Below are 23537 nucleotides of genomic sequence, written 5' to 3'. Positions count from 1 at the left end.
TGCCGCCAGGCCTGTTTGTCTTTGCTGGCTGCCACCAGGCCTGTCTGTCTCTGTGGCAAGATTCTTAAACAAAACCACTTGGGCCTGCATCCATTGCAATTTGCATCCTTGCACTGCAGAAACAGTTTGCTGGCAGCACTTTCCCAACTCTAAGAAGCTGGAGCTCTAATGCAAAAGGGACTCAGAAACTTGGGATCTCCAGCTATTGTTCCTTGACCTTGACCTTTTGTCCTTAAAATTTTTCTGTGGCTTGCCTTGCTATCAAAATACTAAAAATGAACTGATGGTGTGGTTCAGTTGTAGCACATTTAGGTAGCATACACAAGGCCTTGAGATTCCTCCCAGACACTACAATTAACAAACAAACAAATAATAAATAAATCAGTGGAAAACTTGTAATCTCTTTGAGCAAAGATGAATTATATGAGTAAGAAAACAAAACAATATACAGTTTGGGACTCATCAAAATGCTAATTCATAGAAAATATACCTGCTAAAACTCATTACCATGGCCTGTCCAATAGTGTTCAATAACAAGAATATAAAACTCCCACTTAAGTTCAGTATTTGATATAGTTTGATTTTCACTTGCAATATGACCTTCAGTTAATAATAATGAAGGCAAACTTTTTCTGAGTAATTTTTTCAGACATAAATCAAATGCAGATTCGACATTCTTCCCTAATGGAAATGTCAGCACACAGCTGGAGAGGTGACTCTGCTCGAAAGGGTAACCATGGAACCTAGGAAATCAGCAGATGACAATAGGCCAGTGCCTGTCCCCTGAGGAGGATTAAAAGTGGATCGAGCCATAGTGCACTGTCACCCACCTACTAGAGCCAGATGGCTTCAGATTTGATGGACATGAAGCAGCCATGGGTGCCTGAAATTTGCTTCATGCTGATGGCTTAAATCAATGTTGATGGGGCGCCTTCGGGGTGGAGTAGTCTCTCAAATTCAGGTCCTAGAGCCTCTTGGAGAACTGTTTCCAGGACCCAGGCATTGGTCAAAGGATGAGTGGTTTGGACAACTAGAGTATGTAAAGGGTGGATTTGGGGTTTTACACCTCTGATTGTCAACACTGCATTCAATTTTGAGCAAGATGCTTAAGCTCTATAAGCCTCAGTTTCTGCACCAGTAAGGTAAGAGTAGGGCATGAAAAGAAGCAAAAGTGCAAAGCTATTGTCTTTATTTAAATGGGGTTGAAGTTCAAAGAGTCACAGTTGACCCTTCTATACATTGTGGGGAAAGGACAGTTTCTGTGTGACTTCTTTTGACATCACATATACACTTCGGAGTTTGGCCAAACACAGATAATCCTCTTGTAAAAGGAGTTTGGAGTAAATCAAAGGAAATGGTCAGACAGGCTGTTGTTCCATCTCCCTGCCCCTCCACCCTGCTGGCTTCTGACTCAGAGGCTTATATCCTATGCTTCCCACAGGTTTGACAACTCAATGGCTTCCCACTTGGGACTGCCTCCTCAGGACTTGCCTTCTTATGCTGCCAATTACTCAGATGATTCTAAAACCTGGCGCCCTGTGGAGATTTCTCGACTGGTCAGCAAGTACCAAAGTGAGATCTCTGACAGGAGAATCTGTGCCTCTGCATCAGCTCCAAAGACCTGCAGCATTGAGCGCATCCTGCGGAAAACAGGAAGGTTCCAAAAGTGGCTGCAGGCCAAACGACTCACACCTGACCTGGTGCAGGTGAGTGTGGGCCTTGGGTAGATGGGAGGTGGCAAGAGAGATCCACTCATACCTCGGAGCTCAGTCCAACACGGTAGTTCTCAATCTGTGGGTCATGACCCCTTTGGGGGTTGAATGACCTTTTCGTAGGAGTCACCTAAGGCAATCAGAAAACCCAGATATTTATATTATGATTCTTAACAGTAGCAAAATTACAGTTATGAAGTAGCAACAAAATAATCTTATGGTTGGGGGTCACCACAACATGAGGAACATTAGAGGGTTGCAGCATTAGGAAGGTTGAGAACCACTGGTCTAAGAAAAAGTTGTGGTCTATCTAAAGTGTGACGAAACAATCATAAAACAGAGTGGCTTGTGACAAGACAGGAACATGAAGATTTGCTTGTAAAGCTCTGTCCTATTGTCACCTACTACTCCCTTCTGTGATTCTCAGTGATTATTTGATAAATAGTCCCTAGCTGTCACCTTTGAGCTGAAGGATGACCTTTACCAGTGCACTCCCCTGACAGGGTTAAAATAACCTGCATCTTTCCCCCTGGATACCTTCCTAACCCCCAGGTGCTGTGAACCTCTGTCTATATAAGCTCCCATATAACGGCCAGGCATGGTGACATGTGCCAGTAATCCCAGTACTCAAGAGGAAAAGGCAGGAGGAGCATGCCACAATTTGGAGGCCAGTCTAAGCAACATAGTGAGCCTGTCTCTCTCTCTCTCTCTCTCTCTCTCTCTCTCTCTCTCTCTCTCTCTCTCTCTCTCTCACACACACACACACACACACACACACACACACACACACACACCATTGACTCTGCTCTACTCTTTTAGGAACCCTGACTAGTACATGTGGAAACTGTTTTGAAATCAGGTGTCAGGAAGAGTACAGTGTTGGTCTTAAAGCCACCATCTGACACTGGATAAAGCTGAGCTTTCCAAGGTTGTACTTCTCCCCTGCCTTCCTGTTAACAAGTTCCTACTGAGGTACACAGTCCCTTGAGGCAAGACTATTTCCATTTGGAAACTAGGAAATATAGCAAAAGAAGGAAGTTCATAGTGTACAAGCTACATTCCAAAGTCTGTGGGTATCTCTACTATCACCACAGCCAGTAGGGTAACAAATCTGATCCCAGGTAAGCAAGAAAGTAGTTTGGTTCAACACTCAATCTCATGTGCACAAGAAAGCTTAAGATATGGCTACATTGATAGATACTCTTTGTAAAGTACATGACATCTTCCAGAAAGATATATCTTATATATTGACAATCTCATGTCTTGGCCACATAGTGGAAAAGTCACCACACTATTAATCATGTCTGCTCCCAGCCTTCTGGGTGGAAAACAGGTTATGTATCTCTCGATTTAAAGAGACAACCCTGTGTGTTTAACATTCCTGGTTCCTCTAGTGCTTGTTTGTGAGCACAAGAACCTCCATACCTCCCACAAAAGTCATTATAATGTGGCTAGATGGGCCTTGGACTCTAGATCAATGTGGTTCTCAACCTTCCTAATGCTGCGACTCTTTAATACAGTTCTTCATGTTGGGGTAACCCCCAACCATAAAAGTATTTCATTGCTACTTCATAACTGTAATTTTGCTACTGTTACAAATTGTAATGTAAATATCTGATATATGACCTCAATGTGGTCACAACTCACGTGTTGAGAACCACTGCTCTAGACTAAGGTAAACTCTTTTCCCCTTGTTTTCTAGACACTTCCATAAAAACAAGACTGTAGTGTTGATGTATGTGGACACCAAGGCATAGGCCAGAGACCCATGGGACATGAAAACTGCTTGAATCTCAGATCTGCCACTAAAAGCTGTGGTGGAATGAGAAGAAACATGGTCCCAGGAAGAATTGTGTGCTTCTGGTTCTCATTCATATAGTCAACAAGTTTCAACAAGTGTGCTGCAGCTGCAGATTTGGAGATGAATCACAAACAACTTCCTCTCCTGGGAGTGTTTGGCTCAGTAGTGGAGACAGATAAGACCACAAACTACCAACTCTTTCATGTTGTGATGACACTTTCTATGGGGACAAGGGACAGACTACTGATTTGAGTCTTTTGTTCACTGAGCAGTGGCCTTGAATTTAAGTCTTAGACTTGTACCACTCCACTTTGACATTCCTGCTGAAAAGTGGGGTAGAAGGAGGGCTTCTGGATAAGCTCAAAATTCCTCCAGGCTCTGACATTCTTCAACTTTTGTGGCTCTGCTGTGCTTACTTCACAGACAGACCTGACATCTACTGTCACCAAGTGCTGATCTGGGCTTGGATTTTCTAGTTTCTAAAATGGCAGTACATGCTCCTTGTTCTGCCTGATTGCTTCATCCTAATATGTTTAGAGATAGGAGATGTTTTAGAAAAAGCCCATCACTATAGAAATACATGTGGCATTTTGGTAAGAAGTGAGCCCTTCCTTTTATTTATTATGAAAAATTCTTCTCTATCTGTTTTTTATTGTGTATTTGACATGTAGCTTACAAGTTTCTCTTCTTATATCTTACCAACACTCAATAAGACAGCCCAAACCATAGCTATATTCACTTTCCCTCAGCCCTCCCCTAACCCATCTTTTCATCCCCACCAGACTTTCTCCTTCCCTATTATAAAATAGAAAAAACATCAACAACTACTATAAATTCAGGGCAAACCTCACTGATTTTCTATTCACAAAGATCAAAGTCCTCACTACTCTTTGCTGGCAGCATCTTCTCCCATCCTTGCCATACTTTTTCCCAGAGTCTTTGCTCTTGGAGTCTACAAGTCATCTGCCCTTGGATTTCTTGCTACTCTTTTCTACTCCCAGGACTCATCTGACTATCACCCTCAGGCCTGTTCTTTGCTTTATCAAAACTTAGTTTCAAATAGATCCTTCTCTACTAACACTGGAGGGAAAAAAGCATCACCTAGCCTAACCCAGGAGAATTGAAAACCAGACTTTAAAATAGTATCATAGTAAATATTCATAAGAGTGCTACTTATCATAGCCAAATGGTGGGAACAGCCCAAATGTTCATCAACTGATGGACGGCTAAGTAAAATATGTTGTATCCAGACCATGAACTACTTATCAGTCAGCCTTAACAAGGGAAAAAGTACCGATTTACACCACCACACAGATAAACCTTGAAAACATGCTCCATAAAATAGGTCAGACACCAGAGGGCAAGTATGATTCTATTTATAGGAAATGGGCTCAGCAGGCAAATGAAAAGAGACAAAAAAAATTAGTGGTTGATAAGATCTAAGAATGGGAGAGAATTCAGAGTGAGTATTGTTGGGATAGAGTTCCTTTGGGGATGAACAGATTCTAGAATGAGGCATTGATGATGTTTTCATAGCTTTGTGAATGTACTTAAAACCCATCAAATTGTATAGTTTAAAATAACTAAAGTGGCCAGGCACTGTGGTACATGCCTGTAGTCCCAGCATTTGGGAAGGTGAGGCAGGAGGCTGGCAAGTTTGAAACCATTCTGCCCTACATAGTGAGACCTTTTATCAAAAGAATCAATAGTTAGAGTGTTGAACTTCATGTTATATGAATTTTTTTCTCTGTATGTGGTTTTTCAAGACAGGATTTCTCTGTGTAACATCGGGCTAATGAAAAGCTCCTGCAAACTGTGGTTAAATATGATTCTCTGTTCATTAGATGTGATTACCCTCAGGGTCCTGTCTCTGTCTTTCATGCTCACTGAACTCCCTTAGAACTGGATGAGAAAACATATCTTTAAGTGGAAATGGCAGGTCACTGCCTTCTGATTTGTTTGATTCTTTAAAAAAAGATTTATGATGGTGTTGCACACCTTTAATCTGAGCACTTGGGATGCAGAGGCAGGTGAATCTCAGTGTGTTCTAGGCCAGCCAGGTCTACAGAGTGAGTTCCAGGACAGCGAAAACTACACAGAGAAACCCTGTCTCGAAAAATAATAAAATAAATAATAAAAACATTTATGTTATTTATTTTATGTATATGAACACTCTATCTGAATGTACAACCTGTCATCAGAAGAGGGCACCAGATCCCACCATGTGATTTCTGGAAATTCCAGAAATTCCATCTCTCCAGGCCTGAGTCTTTTAATTTTTTCCTGCATGCATATATCAGTAGGAGATTGGGTACCTGTATATTGATGTGTGATACTGCAGGTATGGGGTGGGTGGTAGTGGCATGTGGCATCCAAATCCCGTGTGCCTGTGGGTCCAGCAACGGAAGCTCCATGCCATCCAGATCCCTTTTATTTCACTTTGTATTTTATTTAAAAAGAAAAGGAGCCAGGCAGCATTGGCACACGCCTTTAATCCCAGCACTCATGTGGGAGGCAGAGGCAGGCAGATCTGTATGTGTACCAGGTCATCCTGATCTACAGAGTGAGTTCCAAAACAGCCAAGACTACACAGAGAAATCCTGTCTTGAAGAAGAAAGAAAGAAAGAAAGAGAGAAAGAAAGAAAGAAAGAAAGAAAGAAAGAAAGAAAGAAAGAAAGAAAGAAAGAAAGAAAGAAAGAAAGAAAGAAAGAAAGAAAGAAAGGAAGGAAGGAAGGAGGGAGGGAGGGAAGGAAGGAAGGAAGGAAGGAAGGAAGGAAGGAAGGAAGGAAGGAAGGAAGGAAGGAAGGAAGGAAGAGACTCACTTTGCCATCAGCATCTGGGCATCTTCTCATACTACCCCAAGTCCCAACACCACCAGAACTTTCTCTGTTCTGTATACTGTAATGAATCCCTGTGTACACACACACTACTGAGATCAGAACCCTAGACTAGCTCAGGTTCCCAAACCAACATCTGTAGCTTCATCTCATCCCCAGGCCAGATTCCCTTTGCTTTTATAAATTTTTGTCTTTATTAATGCCAGGTTAGTTAATTATTTTAATTTTAATTTTTTTAATTGTGTAGGGAGGCCAGAGGCTTTGGATTCTATGGAGAAGAAAGAGAGAGAGAGAGAGAGAGAGAGAGAGAGAGAGAGAGAGAGAGAGAAGAGAAAGAAAGAAAGAAAGAAAGAAAGGAAAGAAAGAAAGAAAGAAAGAAAGAAAGAAAGAAAGAAAGAAAGAAAGAAAGAAAGAAAGAAAGAAAGAAAGAAAGAAAGAAAGAAAGAAAGAAAGAAAGAAAGAAAGAGTTAACTGGGCTTAGCTGTTCTGAAACTCACTTTGTAGATCAGACTGGCCTGGAACTCACAGAGATCTGCCTGCTTCTGCCTCCCAAGTGCTGGGATTAAAGGCGTGTTCCACCACACCTGGCTGTGAACTTTTTTTAATGTTATGTGAGCTTTAGCTCAGTAATAAATGGAAGTATGATGGGAATGAGCATGATCAAAGAACATTGTGTCCAAGTATGAATATGTCCTTGTTAAACTCAGTGCTAGGTACACTGAATGTATGCCAATAAAAAAGGAAGAAGGAGTCATTAAAATACTAGCCTATCTTGTGACTCCATTCTTTTAGAGCCATGTGACAGACAGCTAACCTCCTAAGCCAAAATTATAATAGCAAAAGCATTTCACTATTAGCACTCCAGGAAACAATTTGAGTACAAAGTCAATAGTGTAATTCTCTGGCATAACAATAACAATAGTGTTTTGTTAACTGTCTCAGATGTTCCTAATATTGCCAACCTTCTGTATTAGTGTACTCCATTTCTGTGGATTCTACCAATCACAGATGCAAAATAATCTGTGTTACTCACTTGTAGTCCTAGCTACTTTGGAGGCTGAAGCAGAAGAATCCCTGCAATTCAAACCAGTCTATGCAACATAGTGAGAAACCACCTAAAAACAATCTAAAATGAAAGTGTCTGTATTAACAGTAGGCATACTTTCTTTCTTTTTGTCTTTCCCTAAGCAATATACTGTAGCAATTTGTATATGATTTAGGTTATTGTAAGTCATCTAGAGATGATTCAAATGTTGGAGTAGATGAGCCTAGACTCTACACAAATGCTCCAGCATTTTCTATAAATAATCAAGTATTGTGGAAGATCATAAACCCAACCATATACCCATCCATTCCTATCCTATAGGCCAGATACAGCCCCAGAATCCTTCTCCCCAGCATTCCAATCAAGCAGCCTCTGTCCCTAATCTCATCCAGAATAAGATTTGACTGAACATCTCTTCCCTGATTTTCTGACAATACATCAGGTGTAAAGTCCTCACTTCTGGTTGGGAAATCCTGTCTATACTAATGTGGGACATCTGTGGACCAAATGGGGAGCTATATGGGATGAATTGGAAGGAGATATACCTCATCTTTCAATTGACACCAAATAGCCCAGAGCCAGCTCAGTTTACCTGACAAACTAGCCCTGGCATTCTGTCAGTGTTAAGCTGCCCACACCAACCCCCATTTCCTCAAGAGCCACTTTCTAACAGTGACCTAGACCAGACCCCTTAAATGTGTGTGTGTGTGTGTGTGTGTGTGTGTGTGTGTGTGTGTGTGTGTGTGTGTGTAAGAGAAAGACAGAGAGACAAGGAGACAGAGAAAGAGAGAATGTACATTTGTATGTGTTAGTATGTTTGGGGAAGGTAGAAAAAGGCCACAATAAACTAACAGGCCTTGTTCAGAGAACTGACAAGGCAAAAGAAAGGGAGGAAAAATTACAGAAATGGAAGTGAATTGAGCCAAGGAGTGATCCTGCTGGCCTAGATCTGTACACTGTGTCTAGTTTATTAATAAAGTCGGCATGGGTGAAAAGCGCAGCGGTCATGATCACAGGCAGAGTCTGGAGTCAGGGGCTCCCCTCCTGCAGGGCCAAGTACAGCTCTGTCATAAGGACACTCCCTGGAGCCACAGAATATTTACAGCAGAAGCTGCCAAAGACGGTGGCAGGACCAAGAATCAAGAGGAAGTTGAAAATCAAGGGCATGTGTGGCTGTGTGTGCCCAGCGCTTACAGTAATTAAACCGTGACTTTTCTGCATTGATCTGATGGAAATATCCCACAGCCTAAATTGCTATTCCCCGAACAGCAACGTAGCCAAGAACACCACACTGTTTTTCACGATTCGCTTGTTTGTAAAACTACAAAGAAGGCTTCGTTTGTTGTTATGCCAAGTGCAAAGAAGCAAGCACCCCAGTCAGCCAGGGGTTGGAGAAGGAAAAGCACTTACCCTCCATCGTGTCTGCCTTCCTTCGAGAACCATCTAATCTGTCTGGAACATGGTCCTAAATTGCAGGTGGGGAAAGCTCCAAGGAGAATGAGCTAGATGGACGAGGAGCTTTTTGACCACTAGATGGCAATACAGAGTCTTTCAACCGCTTTGTTTAAACCAGGACTGCTGGCAATTTTATTTCCTGGTTTCCACTATTTCTTTGAATAGACAAAGTCGGGGAAATAAGCAAACTCACCAAAATTCAGTTTAGTCATTAAATCAAAATATAGGCTTATATGTAACTGATGAACAAGGTAAATTCATTTTTGCTTAAATTTAGCTCAAAAACACCTAAGACGTGTTTACAGGAACTGGAAGGACACTGGGAGGGAACTAGGTCCCTGAACTCTAGAGGATGGCACCTCAGTGTGGTGACAGACTGCACTACCTGCATTCTGATACCAGTCAGGGAATGACAAAATGGAGATGCAATTTTATATTAGATTCACAGCTATTTTTCAAAATATAAATTTTTAATTCCTCACAAGCTACCAGGTCAAGGACCCTTCCAGACATTTCAACAGGTTTTTGTTGTTTGTTTCTTTGTTTAAATATTAGCATGACTATACTGATGCTGCAAAATAAAAGTAGTTTGCTGCTGGTTGTATCATTTTCACACTTGTCTAATGCTGGAGTCAAAATTGAAATGACTAGCCTAGCACAATGGGATGCATCTGTCATCCCAGCATTTGGAAGGCTGAGGGCAAGTGGAGAGCCAGCCTGGGCTATGTAGTGAGACACTATGTCTAAAACAAAGAAAGAAAGAACTACTGAGAGTTGAAACAACTAAGATTTTAAATAATGGGATCTGTTTAGTATTAGAATCATTGAGGCTTAGCCACTCACATTTGTAACAAAGAAGTTGTTTGGAATAGAACTGAGACCCTGTGTGGTGGTTTGAATGAAAATGACCCCATAGGCTCATATTTTGCTGGTAGAACTGTTTGAGAAAGATTGGGAGGCTTTTTGGAGGAACTGTTTCACTGGGGTTGAAATGAGATTTGAGGTTTCAAAAGACTCCTGCTATTCTCAATTTCCTATCTATCTATCTACCTATCTATCTATCTATCTGTAGCTCTATATCTCTACCTCACTCTCTCACACTCCCTCTCTCTGCTTCCTTCTTGCAGATACATCTACATAAGCTCTCAGTTTGGTCTACCATCAAGGACTCTCTCTGAAATCATAAACCCAAATCAAACATTTTCTTTTTTAAGTTGCCTTGGTCATAGTGTCTTATCACAGCAATAGAAAAAAAATTTATCTGGGAGGTGGTGGTGCATGCCTTCAGTTCTAGCACTTGAGAGGCAGAGGCAGGTGGATCTCTGAGTTCCAGGACAGCCAGGGCTGTTGCACAGAGAAACCCTGTCTCCAAAAACAAAACAACAACAACAAAACAGAAACAAAATTAAGACACTTGACATACTCATTTCCAGGCCCTCTTGGCATTATGGATTCTCGAAAAAAGGACAAGTGAGTCACCCACTCAGTCTGATAAAATAACTCCCAAATCATTCTTCATGGACGTCATGAATGAAAACAAAGCAAAACATGCTGAAAGGCTTTCCCGGTCAAGTTTAAGAAGAAACATGATCAAGTTTAAGAAGAAAAAGGAGACAAGAGAAGACTAGGTTAAGAGGAAGCATAAGACAGGCCATGGGCCTGCCCACATGGTACTCAAATGTAGAAAAGAGGAGGTCCCAGTTGAGGCAGAACTGAAGTCTGGATAGTCAAGACAGATCATGCAAGAGGGCCTGTCTTCACAGGGCTTTGAATTTTCCCAGCATTTACACATTAGTGAACCAAGCCCCCTCAAAAGACATCAAGCCATCCTCCATTTTTGCTATGAAATCCTTCCTTTGAGATCTCACTACCCCTCTTTTGACATACAGTAGCCCTTCCCTTTATTTGCAGTTCCATTTTATAGTTCCCATTACCCACAGTCCACCATTTTTTAAAATATTAAATAGGAAATTCCAGAAACAAGCAATTCATAGTTTCAAAATAAGTCTTATTACAGTATGTTGTTATAATTATATTTTTATTTAATTGGCATCAGGATGTCCCTAAAGCAAGTTTCTATGTTTTATTTTTTGTGAAACAGAGTTTCTTATTTAACCTAGAGCTTACCACTTTGGCTAGACTGACTGACCAAGCAACCCCCAGGATCTACCTGTTTCCATGCCCCAACTTTCAGGTTACAGATGTATGTCACCATCCCCAGATTCTATATGGGGATTGGTAATCCAAACTCAGGCCCTCATGCTTCCACGGAAAGTGCTTTATGCATGGAGACAACTCCATAGCCCCACAATTATTGTGTTTTAGTATTAGTTATCATTAACCTTTTACTGTGACTAATTTATAAATTAAACTTTTTCAGAGTTCTTTGGATATTGGGAGAAGCATAGTTCATTTAGAATTCTTTTATCTAGAACTGGTGCTATATATGGTTTTTCTCATGCACAGAACAGCTTAGATGAACCTACCTGCAGATAAGAAACAGATACTTTTCCTGTAAATGCGGCTTGGCTCAGAGGCCTCTGGACTGGCTGTGTCTGTCTGTATGTTCACATAACACAAAGGAAGCAGAGGCTGAGCATTGTAATTACAGAATACTTTCTATATATAAAGAAAGTTACATGGGAGAAAAATTGTAGAACCAGCTTATGTATTATGTTTAAAAAGTATTTATTAGACCATAAAACTTCTCAATAAATTTTTTGGAACTAGAAATATTAAAGACCATTTTCTCACATCAAAATGCAGTAACATCAGACAAAAAATGAAAAGATAAGAAAAACAAGGATTTAACAGCATTATCTTTAGATCACAGATCAAAGTACTGAAATTGAAATATGGAGAATATAACAATGAGGAAAATTCCACATTAGCACTATGTATATGATTTATTAGTCTTTACAAACTCACTGTTGAGAGAGAAATCAGAAAACAGTGCAGTGTTGTGTTGCACAGCTGTCAAAAGAGTTTGCTCATTCATGTGGAAGAGTCATACAAAAACGATACAAAGTGTATGTTAGCTCAGTCCTGAATCAGGGCCACTTAGAGTAGACAGAATTTTTCCAACTGGGTTAACTCTCCTCTCCAAATATTATCTAGACTTCTGTGGAAGGCATGAGTCCTAAACCTTTCCTGTCTCTTAAGGGGCAAATTTGCTCTCAGTTTATATATGACAACAGGCCACAGAGCAAGATCAAAATAGATTTCTGAGACCAGTAAGATGGATCAGTGGGTAAAAGCACTTGCCACCAAGCCTAACGACCTGAACTCAATCACAGGAATCCATATGTCAGGAGAGAACTGACTCCCACAAGGTATCCTCTGACCTCCACATAAGTGCCATGTCATGTGCTCCTATTATACACACACTAATTAAATAATTAAATTTTTGAGAGAGAAAGGGAGGGTTTCTTAGGGGGCACAGTTTTGGGGATACAGTCGATCACACTGAGGATAGCATAACTACAGGAGTGGGAAGCAGCTGGATTTCTGTCGTACATGGCATAGGTTCTTAAAACAAACTTGAACCGTCACCAGTTAAAGTAAGGTGAAAACAACAACAACAAAAACAGGATTGGCTACCTTACCACACAATGACAGAAAATGCCTTCCTTCAGAAAAAAAAAAAAAAACAAACTGTTTTCTTGGGACAGAAGTCCCCTAAAAATTCACTGTCAACTTATCTTCTTGTAACTTTCATGAATATAAATTATTTCTACTCAATTCCCCTAAAGCCTTCCTCCTGAATTGTTGCATTTCTAGTCTAAACATCCCCAGTTCTATTTCCCATCTGCCCATGCCCTCATATTGAAGTGTATTAATCTTTATATCAACTAAAAACTCTGTGGCTAGATTTTAGTTTATTAAAACAGAACATTTCATTTATCCCACTAAATATTATCCTAGATTAAATCCATTACTCTAATCTATTAGCTTAATCCTGATCAAAAAAGAATATTTACTTATTTTTATTTTATGTGTGCGTGTGTTTCACCTATATGTGTATGTGTGCCTGCAGAAACCAGAAGCAAGTTTTTGTATCCCTGAAATCTATATGGTTGTGAGACACCATATGAGTACTGGAAACCAAACCTGGGTCCTCTGGAAGAGTAGCCAGTGCTCTTAACTGCTGAACCATCTCTCCAGCATCCCAATTCTGATTCTCTCTGATACTACTATCATCCCAAGTACACATCATCTTCAGTTTTAATTAACAAAACTTTAGTTTAAGTTGTTAAAATTTTTACACAGGACAGAGCCAGGAAAAGCCTTATTCTTCCATGGAAATTCATCTATCAGTTTTTAGGCAAACCCAGCTAGGCAATTATCTTTGTTTTGTTATAGCCAAAATGTTTAGTGTTATACTAAGAATCACTGTTCAGTGTCTCACTGAGTACATATATTCTAAATTCATTTCATTTCTGAGATTTTAAAAAAATCAAATCACCAGGTTAAAAAAGGAAGTCAGTCAGGAAATATTTTACTAACAGAATTCTCAGTGGCTCTATAATATCAAGTCTCCTCGCAGAAGTTTCTAAATTATCCCACTAAAATCTTATTTTAGAGATATTTACCATGATCCATGATGAGCACATTAGTCACCAATTTCTCTAATCCACCCCTTGCTCCTTTGTAATATCAAAAATAAGTTTTTGAGTCTTTTCTGATATTTGCATTCACTCCCCATGGTTCAGAAATATGTTTGCAAAGTCACTGTGGGTCTTTGTGCCAGGGAACTTGTGCAGAATAATGCAAGCTTGTTTGATGCAGCTGCCTTTCCATTCCTGCTCACCATACTTTGTTCCACCCTTTTCAGATAAGTCTCATCATCTGGCAAAGAAGACAGTCAAACATTAAACAAAAGCAGAGCCTTCAGTTTGTTGGCCACCAAAATTCTTCCCATGACCCTATTCAACTAGCCTTTGCTGTTTTGTTTTTTGTAATCTCTGTACAATGCCAAGTATCAAGATTGTTTGGTTTTGGATTTGCTTTGTTTGTTTGTTTGGTTGGTTGGTTGGTTGGTTGGTTTGGTTTGGTGTTGTTGGGACAAGGTCTTACTATTTATCTCAGCCTAGCCTTAAACTCATGATCTTCCTACTTCACCCTCCTGAGTGCTGGAATTTCAGGCATGTGTCACCATACTCAGCTCAAATAGCTATTTTTAAAGACTTATAATTAAAGTATGAAGGATATTAGAATGTCATCAAGTCATGGCATGTATCCATGCTATCAACAGTTTGTTTTCTTTTTTCTAGAAGTATAATAATTTATTTTTGATGATATAAGTTACATATTCTGCTACTGATGAACATTGGAGTTGCATTTACTTTGGGCTATTGTCAATTGAAATTGATGTCAACATTCTTTTTAAAATATATTTACGTACATAAACATATAAATTTTAAGTATATTGAGTAAAATTTAACATGTGGGTTCATTCAGAGACACCACTCACAATAAGATCCTGGATGTTTCTGGCTCCTCAGAAGGCTTTTTCATGTTCCTTTCCCAAAAAGGTCCCTTCTTAGAATAACAAACCATCCCAACCTGCTCAGAACTATTTGATTTTAGCAATGAAAGTATAATATCCCAGGCAACCTCTCAATCTCAGTTCAACTGAAGCAGTAGCTCATGCTGAAAGTAGTCACTATTCTGGGCTGAACTACCTTAAATAATTTTTGCCTGTTTTTGAACTTCATTTAAATGGAATAATACAGCATTAGAATATTATCAAATCATGGTATATATCCATGCTATCAATAGTTTGTTTTCTTTTTTCTGGAAGTATAATAGTTTACTTTTGATGATACAAGTTACATATTCAGCCATTGATGAACATTTGAGTTGCATTTACTTTGGGCTATTGTCAATTGAAATTGATGTTAACATTTTATTTATTTATTTGTTTGTTTTTTACATCCCAGTAAAATAAATTTATTTGTTTGTTTGTTTGTTTATTTTACATCCCAGCTGCAGTTTCCCCTCCCTTCTCTCCTCCCAGTCCCTCTTCCCCATCCCCACTCTGTTCCCACCCTCCAATGCACTCCTCCAGTTTCTGTCCCATGAATATCAACAAAACGTGGCATATCAAGTCTCAGTAAGACTAAGAACCTCCCCATATATTAAGGCTGGGCAAGGTGACCCAGTATGAGGAGTAGGGTTCCAAAAGCCTGTAAAAGAGTTGGAGACAGTCCCTGTTTCTGCTGTTAGGAATCCCACAAGAGGACCAAGCTACAAAACTGTAACATATATGCAGAATGCCTACATCAGTCCCATGCAGGCTCCCTGGTTGTTGGTGAGTCCCAGTGAGTCCAGGTTAGTTGATTCTATGAGTTTTCTTTGGTGTCCTTGACCCCTCTGGCTCCTACAATCCTTTCTCCCCATCTTCTGCAGGATTCCTAGAACTCTGCCTAATGTTTGGCTGTGGGTCTGCATCTGTTTCCATCAGTTGCTTGACACCTCTCTGATGACAATTGGGCTATGCATGAATCTGGTCACAGGAGATGGCCAGTTCAGATTACATATCTGCTATTGTTGGAGTCTAAGCTGGGGTCTTCCTTGTAGATTCCTGGGAGATTCCCTTGCACCAGATTTTTATCTGACCCTGAAATGCCCCCCTTTCCAGTATTCTCTTTCAGTACTTTCCCCCTCTGCCCCATCCCCCCAACCTGATTGCTCATGTTCCCATCCCAACCAGCCCTTAGTCCACTCACAAAATCTCTTCTATTTCTCCTTTCCAGGGAGATCTGGGTGTCCCCCGCCACATGAACTCTCCTTGTTACCTAGCCTTTCTTGTGCTGTGGATTGTAGCATGGTTATCCTTTATTTTACAGCTAATATCTGTTTATGAGTAAGTACATACCATGTTTGTCTTTCTCAGTCTGGGTTGTCTCACTCAGAATGATTGATATCAACATTCTCGTTTGTGCCTACAGTTGAACTTAAGCATGTCAAAGTGAATTTCCTGGGTCATAACATAGCATATGGACAGTCTGAAGGGACTGCCAAACAGTTTTCCTATATGCAGTATGCAATATATGCTTCTGCCTATATGTAATAGAAGAGAGGGTACTGACTGCTCTTTCCTGTCTTCATCAGCTCACTATTGTTAATTTTGAATTGTGAATTTTTCAAGTATTTTAGTGGGTGTCTAGCAGTATCTCACATGGTCTCACTTGCATTTTCTGATAACTTATGATGTAGGGCCTGTTTTCATGTATTTATTGGCTTCTTTGATCTTTGATAAGGTACTTAAACTTGTCCATTTTGTAAGGTTTTCTGTGTTTATTATTGATTTTCACAAGTTATACAAATTATATTTATGTTTTGAATACAATTCTTTTATCAGATATGTGTATTATAAGTAGCTTCTTATAGATCTCTTTATTTCTGCATAGTCCTGCTAGTATGAAGAAGATTCTTCCAACCAAGCAGTCCTTCTACACAGCACCCTCAGTCTCTGTTCACTGGGAGGTAGAAAGACAGGCTAGTCTCTGTTCATTGGGAGGTAGAAAGGCAGGCCAGGTTTTACAATCTGAGACTGGAACCAGGAAACACATTAAACCTTCAATGACCTACCCACAGTGACCTACCAGCTAGGTCTCACCTCTTAAAAGTTTCACAGTCCCCCACCTGGGGAACAAATGTTCAAAACATGAGCCTGTGGGGGAACATTTTCAATTCAAACCAATAATAGTATTAGAAATGATTTAGAGATGGTTTAGCATCTATAGAAGGATGCAAAACCTAGGTTTTATGTAAATACTTTGTCATTTTACACAAGGGACTTGTGTACCTATAGGGTAGTACTGGCCCTAATCCCCCTTGGATACTGAGGAAACACTATAGTCATTATAAAAATTCATAGTCTTATCCAGCATTGTGGTGCATGCCTTTAATCCCAGCATTCAGGCAGGTGGCTCTCTGGGTTTGTGACTAGCTTGGTCAACAGAGCTAGTTCCAGGACAGCCATGGTTATTACACAGAGAAACCCTGTCTTGAAAAAAATGATGTGTGTGTGTGTGTGTGTGTGTGTGTGTGTGTGTGTGTGTGTGTATGTGTGTGTATCAAGGTTGGAGTTGTAGATCAGTTGTAGAGTACTTGCTTAGCATGTGCAAAGCCCTGAGTTTTATACCCAGCACTATAAAATAATGAAACAAAACATTGGGTAATTAAGGAGGTGAAAATCACCTATAACAGAGGCAACAACTATGAACATATTGCAGTTCTTCCTTCTAGATTTTTCCTAGTCATATTTAACTTGGCTATAGATGAGTTCTACATGTAATGTTCCCCTATGGCTTTATTGAATATTCCATAGGTGATAAGCAGCATTTCATCATGTTGATACAACACAGTTCAATTTACTATTGTTGAATGTTGTTAGTGCTTGATTTTTTTCACTTATCAAAATATACTTTGAAGAACATGTTAGTGCAAAGACTTTGTCTGAATCTTATTATATCCTTGAGACAAATTCCCTTTTCAAAGCTTCCACAAACTGACTACTTTCTCTGGGCCAAGCACACTTCATACACATTGATGATAGTTGATCTTTGGCACCTGAGACATTCTTGTTCCCATTTTATAGATGGGGAATCTAAGACATGTGTTCAAAGTTTACACAGAGCACTTACTTAGGAGGTGCAAGACCCTGAGGTCCATCCCCAGCACCAAAGGAAAAGTGCCATGATTCTACCTCTCTATTTGAACCCCCAGCCTGAGACTTGTGAAGGGATCAAGGAGGGGTGAAGAAAACCTAGCAGCACCCTCCCACTCTTAGGCCAACAAAAGTGCTTTACTGACAATCAGAATTCTCAGGGCCCCCTGAGCCAGAGTTGCCAGGCATGTGTAACTTCCTATTTTTTTATTAGAAGAAGAAAAGAGAAAATCCCATAGAAAGAAATGGCCCAGTGGAGAATTATGATCCACCTTAGCATACCTGAATCAAAATGACAAATCATTAAATAATGTTTTACTCTGCATCAGCTGCCCCGCCTACCCCAGCTGTCAGCTGATTTGCCTGCCACAGTGATGATTTCATCTGGCACAGTGAAAATCTTTGAGCAACCCACAGATGCTTCAGTGGCAAAGCCCCAGGCGCTTTGGGATAGAGGAGGTGCAGGACACACCAAGAAGTGGGAGGAAAGAAAGAAGAGTCCCCAGCAGGAGAGGAAAGCCAGCTAAGACTTTCACCTGCCAGCTAGTCTAAGATGTTGACCACCCTGTGAGCACAACCAGGTGAGATTCTGGATAACAATGGCTTGTCAACAAGAGACATGGAAACACAAAGGGGAAGGAGCCTGACTAGGGCTATGGCTACACAGATATGAAGCATGACAATATAGGATGTTGAGCTAAAATGGTCCTCTACTTCAACATGACAAGGCAAATCTGCTAAGCAACCATTTGTTTGGTGGTGCTGCTAATGGTGGGTTTTTTGTTTGTTTGTTTGTTTGTTTGTTTGTTTGTTTGTTTTTTTAAACAAGACCTCACTCTGCAGCCCAGGCTGGCCTGGGACTTGGTCTTCCTACTTTAGCCTCCCCTGTGCTGGGATTAGAAGAGTGTGACACTACATTCAGCTTTTTGTTTGTATCTTAATCAGGATTAAGGTTAGGGTTAGGTTAGTTACAGGATCAAAAAGTGTGCTCAAACCAATTAAAGTCAAAAAGGGGATTACTATGATCATTAGTCTCGATTGTGAATTTGACTGATCACGTAAGAGACACACCTCTAGTAATGACTGTAAGGGTGTTTCTAGAGAAGTTCCAGAGGAAGGAAGATCCACCCTGGATGTGGTGGCACCATCCCATGGCCTGGAGACCTAGACTAAATTTTTAAAAAGGGAAAAAGTGAGCTGAACATTCATCTGTCTCTGACTCCCGGCTGCAGATATAATATAGCCAAATGTCTCATGATCCTGCTGTCATGCCTCACTGCCATGATGAACTGTCCCTTCAAGCTGAGGTGAAACAAACCCTTCCTTTAGTTGTCTCTGTCAGGTAATGAGAAAAGTAACTAATACAATTAATGTGTTGGAAATGCATCCACCTCTGCCTCCTCCAGGGAACTAGGAAGTTGCAAGACATTTCCCTCAGTCCACTTATGTCTATTTCATGGCCCATTTATTTCTTGTATATGTTCATTTCTGAAAGTCCATGCCATGACCTGTGGTGTCAACTGGATCCTTCCATGTTACTTGTGCTTCCTACTCCTCCGATATCGCCTGAGGTCACAGCCTGAGGTCACAGTTCCAGAACCAACTACCAGCTGACTTACTCAGCCTCTCAGGATTTGAAGGTTGGGGCAGACACCCCAAGTAAGTACCCTGCATCAGATCAGTCTGTGGACAAGGATTTACTTCTTAAGATTTCATAGCTGTCTACACACTACTAGGTTACAGAAGTATGAAGATCCAAAGTCCTGGCCACAAGGCACCAAATAGCTAAAGAGAGATGTGATGAGCACATAGCCTAAGACCTATGAGGCACAGGCATAGATGTGCTGTAAGAAAAGGAGTGCTGTAAGGGCCAGGAAACTGCTTGGAGGAGATGTGGCCTGAAGAGGAAGGATGAGGCAGAGAAAAGCTGCACAAAGGGAATGGAAATAAGTGTGATTATGGAAAGTGGCATGGCCTGTTGTCATTGTGTTGGAGTTACAAACATTGTGATGACCAGGCTGGGGCTAGGAGCAGGGAGCTAAACATCATTGGTTGGAAGTAGTTCTCAGCTGCCAACATGCATCAGGAATCCTGGACGGCTTCTATTGTTGGGTTCAGGCCCCAGCGGTGCTTCTGCAGAAGATCTAAGCAGACTCTGAGAATTTGTATAGGAAGGGAAAAGTAACTTGAGGACAGTGGGGTCTTTCCATAAGGAGGCCTAAGTATGGTATACAGGTTGGACAGGAAAGGACCCAGAAAAGGATTAGAAAGGCTTCATGGCAAAAGCAGGTCAGGATGCATGCACATAGAGTGTGGTTCACACAAACTGATGGAGAAAGTAGGGAGGGGATAGTAGATCCTATTGTTATGGCATGTACCATAGGAATACAATACCTAGGAGGGGTGTTTCTGGAGAAATGAGGGTACATGAGCTCCAGTTCCTACATCTAGACTCCCTGACAGTACTGGAGAGAAAAGGCCCAACAAAGAGACTAAAGATTCAATACAAAGAGGAAACACGACCTGGCACTCAGACAAGCCTTGGTTAGAATTCTGGCTCCATCACTGTATACAAAATTCTGAATCTGTCTTTCGACTCCCTGGCAAACAAATCCCCACTGTGAGTTGCCGCCAAGTCTGTTCCCCTGAAAGTATAAAAATTAACACAGCAACATATACCCAGCACAGAACAACCATTCAATAATATTAGCTACTGTTTCATTCTCACAAAGCCAACAGGCATAATACCTATTAGCTTTCCCCATCGTTTGACCCTTTCAACACACTCATGAGCATGTATCATAATTAATAGAGTTGTTCAGGCTTGTCTCAAGTAGCCTCAGTGCATGCTTACTATACTGATTTCATTGTTAAAATCACCTTTTTGAGTGTGGTGAGAAAAGGAAGGCTAAATGAGAAGAAAGTAAAAATGTTGAAGTAAAAGGGGAGAATCCTTGGATAGAGAAGGTTTCAAGGAAAAAAAGGGAGGAGGTGGATAAGAGAAAGGTTGGGATTGGGGAGATGGTCAACCAAAGCTAAGGATGTATTGAAAAGCCACAAAGAAACTTACCACTTTGTGAGCTAACCATGATGACTTGAATGAGAAATATACAGGCTCATGTATTTGAACACTTGGTCCACAGTTGGTGGGATGTTTGGAGAGGCTATGGGACCTTTCAAAGGTGGAGCACTGCTTGTCATTTAGATTTTGAGGGTTTATAGCCTGGCCCCACTTCCTGCTGGCTCTCTCTGTTGCCTGTGTGTGGATGAAGATGTTATCTCTCAGCTTCCTGCTCTTGTTGCCATGCATCATTTCTCACCATTATGGATATACGTCCCTCCGGAAACTTAAGCCAAAATAAACCCTTTCTTGTATAAATTGTTTATGTGTATATGTGTGTGCAGCTTATATTTATGTTATTTTTATATTACTATGATAAAACACCACGACCAAGGCAATTTGTAAAAGAAAGCACTTAATTGGGCTTAGAGCTTCAGAGGGTTAGAGTCCATGATGGTGGAGTAAAGACAATAGGAACAACTGAGATCTCACATCTCAAACTGTAATCTGGAAGCAGAGATCACATTGAAAACAGCATGAGCCTTTTGAAACCTCAAGCTCACCTCCAGTGACACACCTCCTCCAATAAGGCCACAAATCCTAATCCTTCCCAAACAGTTCTACCAACCAGAGACTAAGTATTTAAACATATGAGCCTATGGGGGTCTGTTCTCACTGAAACTACCACACAGTTTAACGTGGATCCCAGAAGCCCATAGTTTTTCTTTTCTTTTCTCTTCTTTTCTCCCTTCCTTCCTTCCTTCCTTTCTCCCCATGGGGGGTGGGGTTGGTTCAAGACAAGATTTTGCTGTGTAGCCCTGGCTGTCCTAGAACTTCCTCTGTAAACCAGGCTGGCCTCAAACTCAGGGACCCACCTGCCTCTGCCTCTCAAGTGCTGGGATTAAAGACATGTGCCATCATGCCTGGCTCTAGCAGCCATAGTTTTTCAAACCAAAATGAGTAGCTGGTATAGGATACCTCCCTATGAACTTTTAGCCAGCTAGCTAATCTCTAGAGCACCCCAAAACAATAGAGGCTATGTCATTTCTCTTGGTTGTCCACTAGAACTAGACAGTAAGACCCAATTGCTGAAGATACCACACATTCCATATACCAAGCTGAAACTGAGCTAGAAGCTTCTTCCCTGTTGGCTGATATTCGTAGTACTGGAAGGTGCTGTGTAGGCCACTGGATGATAAAAGTCATAAATAATCATACCTGTCTGTGGACCCCTCATGCTAAAATGATGAACTGCCTGGCAAGATATTCCCAGTGGTGCAACAGTGACATGGATGCTCTGGAAGTAACCAATCACTTCTTGATCAGATCTGAGGCTCATTTTATAGGAAGAAATACATGTCCAACACTTGACCAAAAGTCTTGGACTAGGGAGGCCTTATGCTAAGTGCCTTCCAAATATTGATGTTTATATTCACAGACTAGTGCAGTTCTCAGATTTGGTCAGAAAAGCCTCTTTTGGCAGTGGGTGATGGTCAAAGCAGGGACCCATAACTGGTCAAAGTGCTGAAAATAAGTAACTTCTGAGTACTTAGATCAAAAAGGGACACCTGTGTGACTCTCCCCCCTTTAAAATGCAGGGAGTGTTGAGGAAGAGGGGGTGGGCGGACTGTGAGAACTAACCAGGAGGAGTGCAGTGGAATGCTGTTTTCTGGATATGACCCCGCTATACAATCAGGAATACACAGAGGCTGTGACTGCCTGTGTGGGCAGGGGAAGGGAAAGAAGGACACAAGGGTAGGAGGGAGACTAATTGGAAAGAAGGGGTCAACAGAAATAGAGGAGAGGTGATAGAGGGTAGTGGGGTGAATGCAATCACAATGCATTGTATACAAGTATGATTATCTTTTTTTAATTAATTAAATTTTTGAAATCACTTCTTTCACTCTCAAAAAAAATCGGGTTCAGAAGATAAGACAAAGGATCCCCTTAACAATTATCCCTCAGTTACATGTAAGATAAAGAACTCCCAGGCCAAACAGTCGTTAAGTGACAGATTTGGGATTCAAACCCTGCCAGCTTGACTGTAAAAGATGTGCTTGTAACTATTTCATCATACTGCATTATGGAGGTCTGTGAAATCCAAACTTGGGGTGAATGTTGTCTAACCATCCAAGCAGAAATCCCTCCTCAGGTCAGTGGAGTACAAGGTTAAATAAAGAGAAATAGGCAGTCAGTTTGGAGAGGAAAGACGGAAATGTGTTGGAAGGCTCTGGTTGAGGCAGGAAAAAGGATAAAGCCACCTATACAACTTCACACACTTGGGTGGCTCCTCATTACTCATCTCCTGGGAACTTTCCCCAGCAACCAAAATGGAACAAAATCTCAACCCCTCTGCTCCTCAGAGAACAACTTAGAGTCTCTGCAAAGTACCAAGAATCTATACAAAACAGAAATCCTGCCTAAAAAAAAAAAAAAATGTCACTGGAAGTGAGAGGACCTGTTTTCCATAGAAACTAAGTTTTTGAGAGACTGAACTTGTGATATGAGGAATACCTTCCATATTATTTACCCATCCCACCAAGTCATTCAGGTAATTGAATATGGCTTTAATGTCTGCTCTACTGTCCTCGAGATGCTATCCACTCTAACATGATCTAAGACAAACTACAAATTCAACACTCACCCTGGGCTCATTTCCTCCTCTACCTCTACCCTTTGCTAGTGACTTTGCACCAGTGACTTAATTTCAAGGAATCTGGGTTAATCAGCCTGTATAACAGAGAGCAACTTCCTAAGAGGAAAGAGACCTAATCATAAACCTGCTCTAAGTTATGGATTTCAAAGAAAAATTGAAATAATTTAGGGACCATCTACTTACAGTTTCCTCTCCCCCCTCTAGTACAGTGAGCTAAGAAAATGAGCTCTGCCTGTAAAGTCACCTGTCTGAGAGTAACAAGGTTGTTACTGGATTTCTAGATCATCCATGTG

The 23537-nt window shown here is 40.8% G+C and overlaps 1 protein-coding gene across 1 annotated transcript; it reads left to right on the top strand.

The window, feature by feature from the left end:
• The first annotated feature begins 1102 nt into the window (after window positions 1–1102).
• On the top strand, window positions 1103–5548 carry LOC119087278 (divergent protein kinase domain 2B-like). Its single transcript, XM_037202016.1, has 3 exons — window positions 1103–1137; window positions 1442–1706; window positions 3415–5548. Exons 1-3 carry the CDS (start codon window positions 1103–1105, stop codon window positions 3424–3426), a joined length of 312 nt encoding a protein of 103 aa, XP_037057911.1. The 3' UTR covers window positions 3427–5548.
• The last annotated feature ends 17989 nt before the right edge of the window (window positions 5549–23537 follow it).

Source organism: Peromyscus leucopus, unplaced genomic scaffold (genome assembly GCF_004664715.2).
Source record: "Peromyscus leucopus breed LL Stock unplaced genomic scaffold, UCI_PerLeu_2.1 scaffold_882, whole genome shotgun sequence".
Taxonomy (NCBI): domain Eukaryota; kingdom Metazoa; phylum Chordata; class Mammalia; order Rodentia; family Cricetidae; genus Peromyscus; species Peromyscus leucopus.
This window is presented reverse-complemented; position numbering and strand designations above follow the sequence as displayed.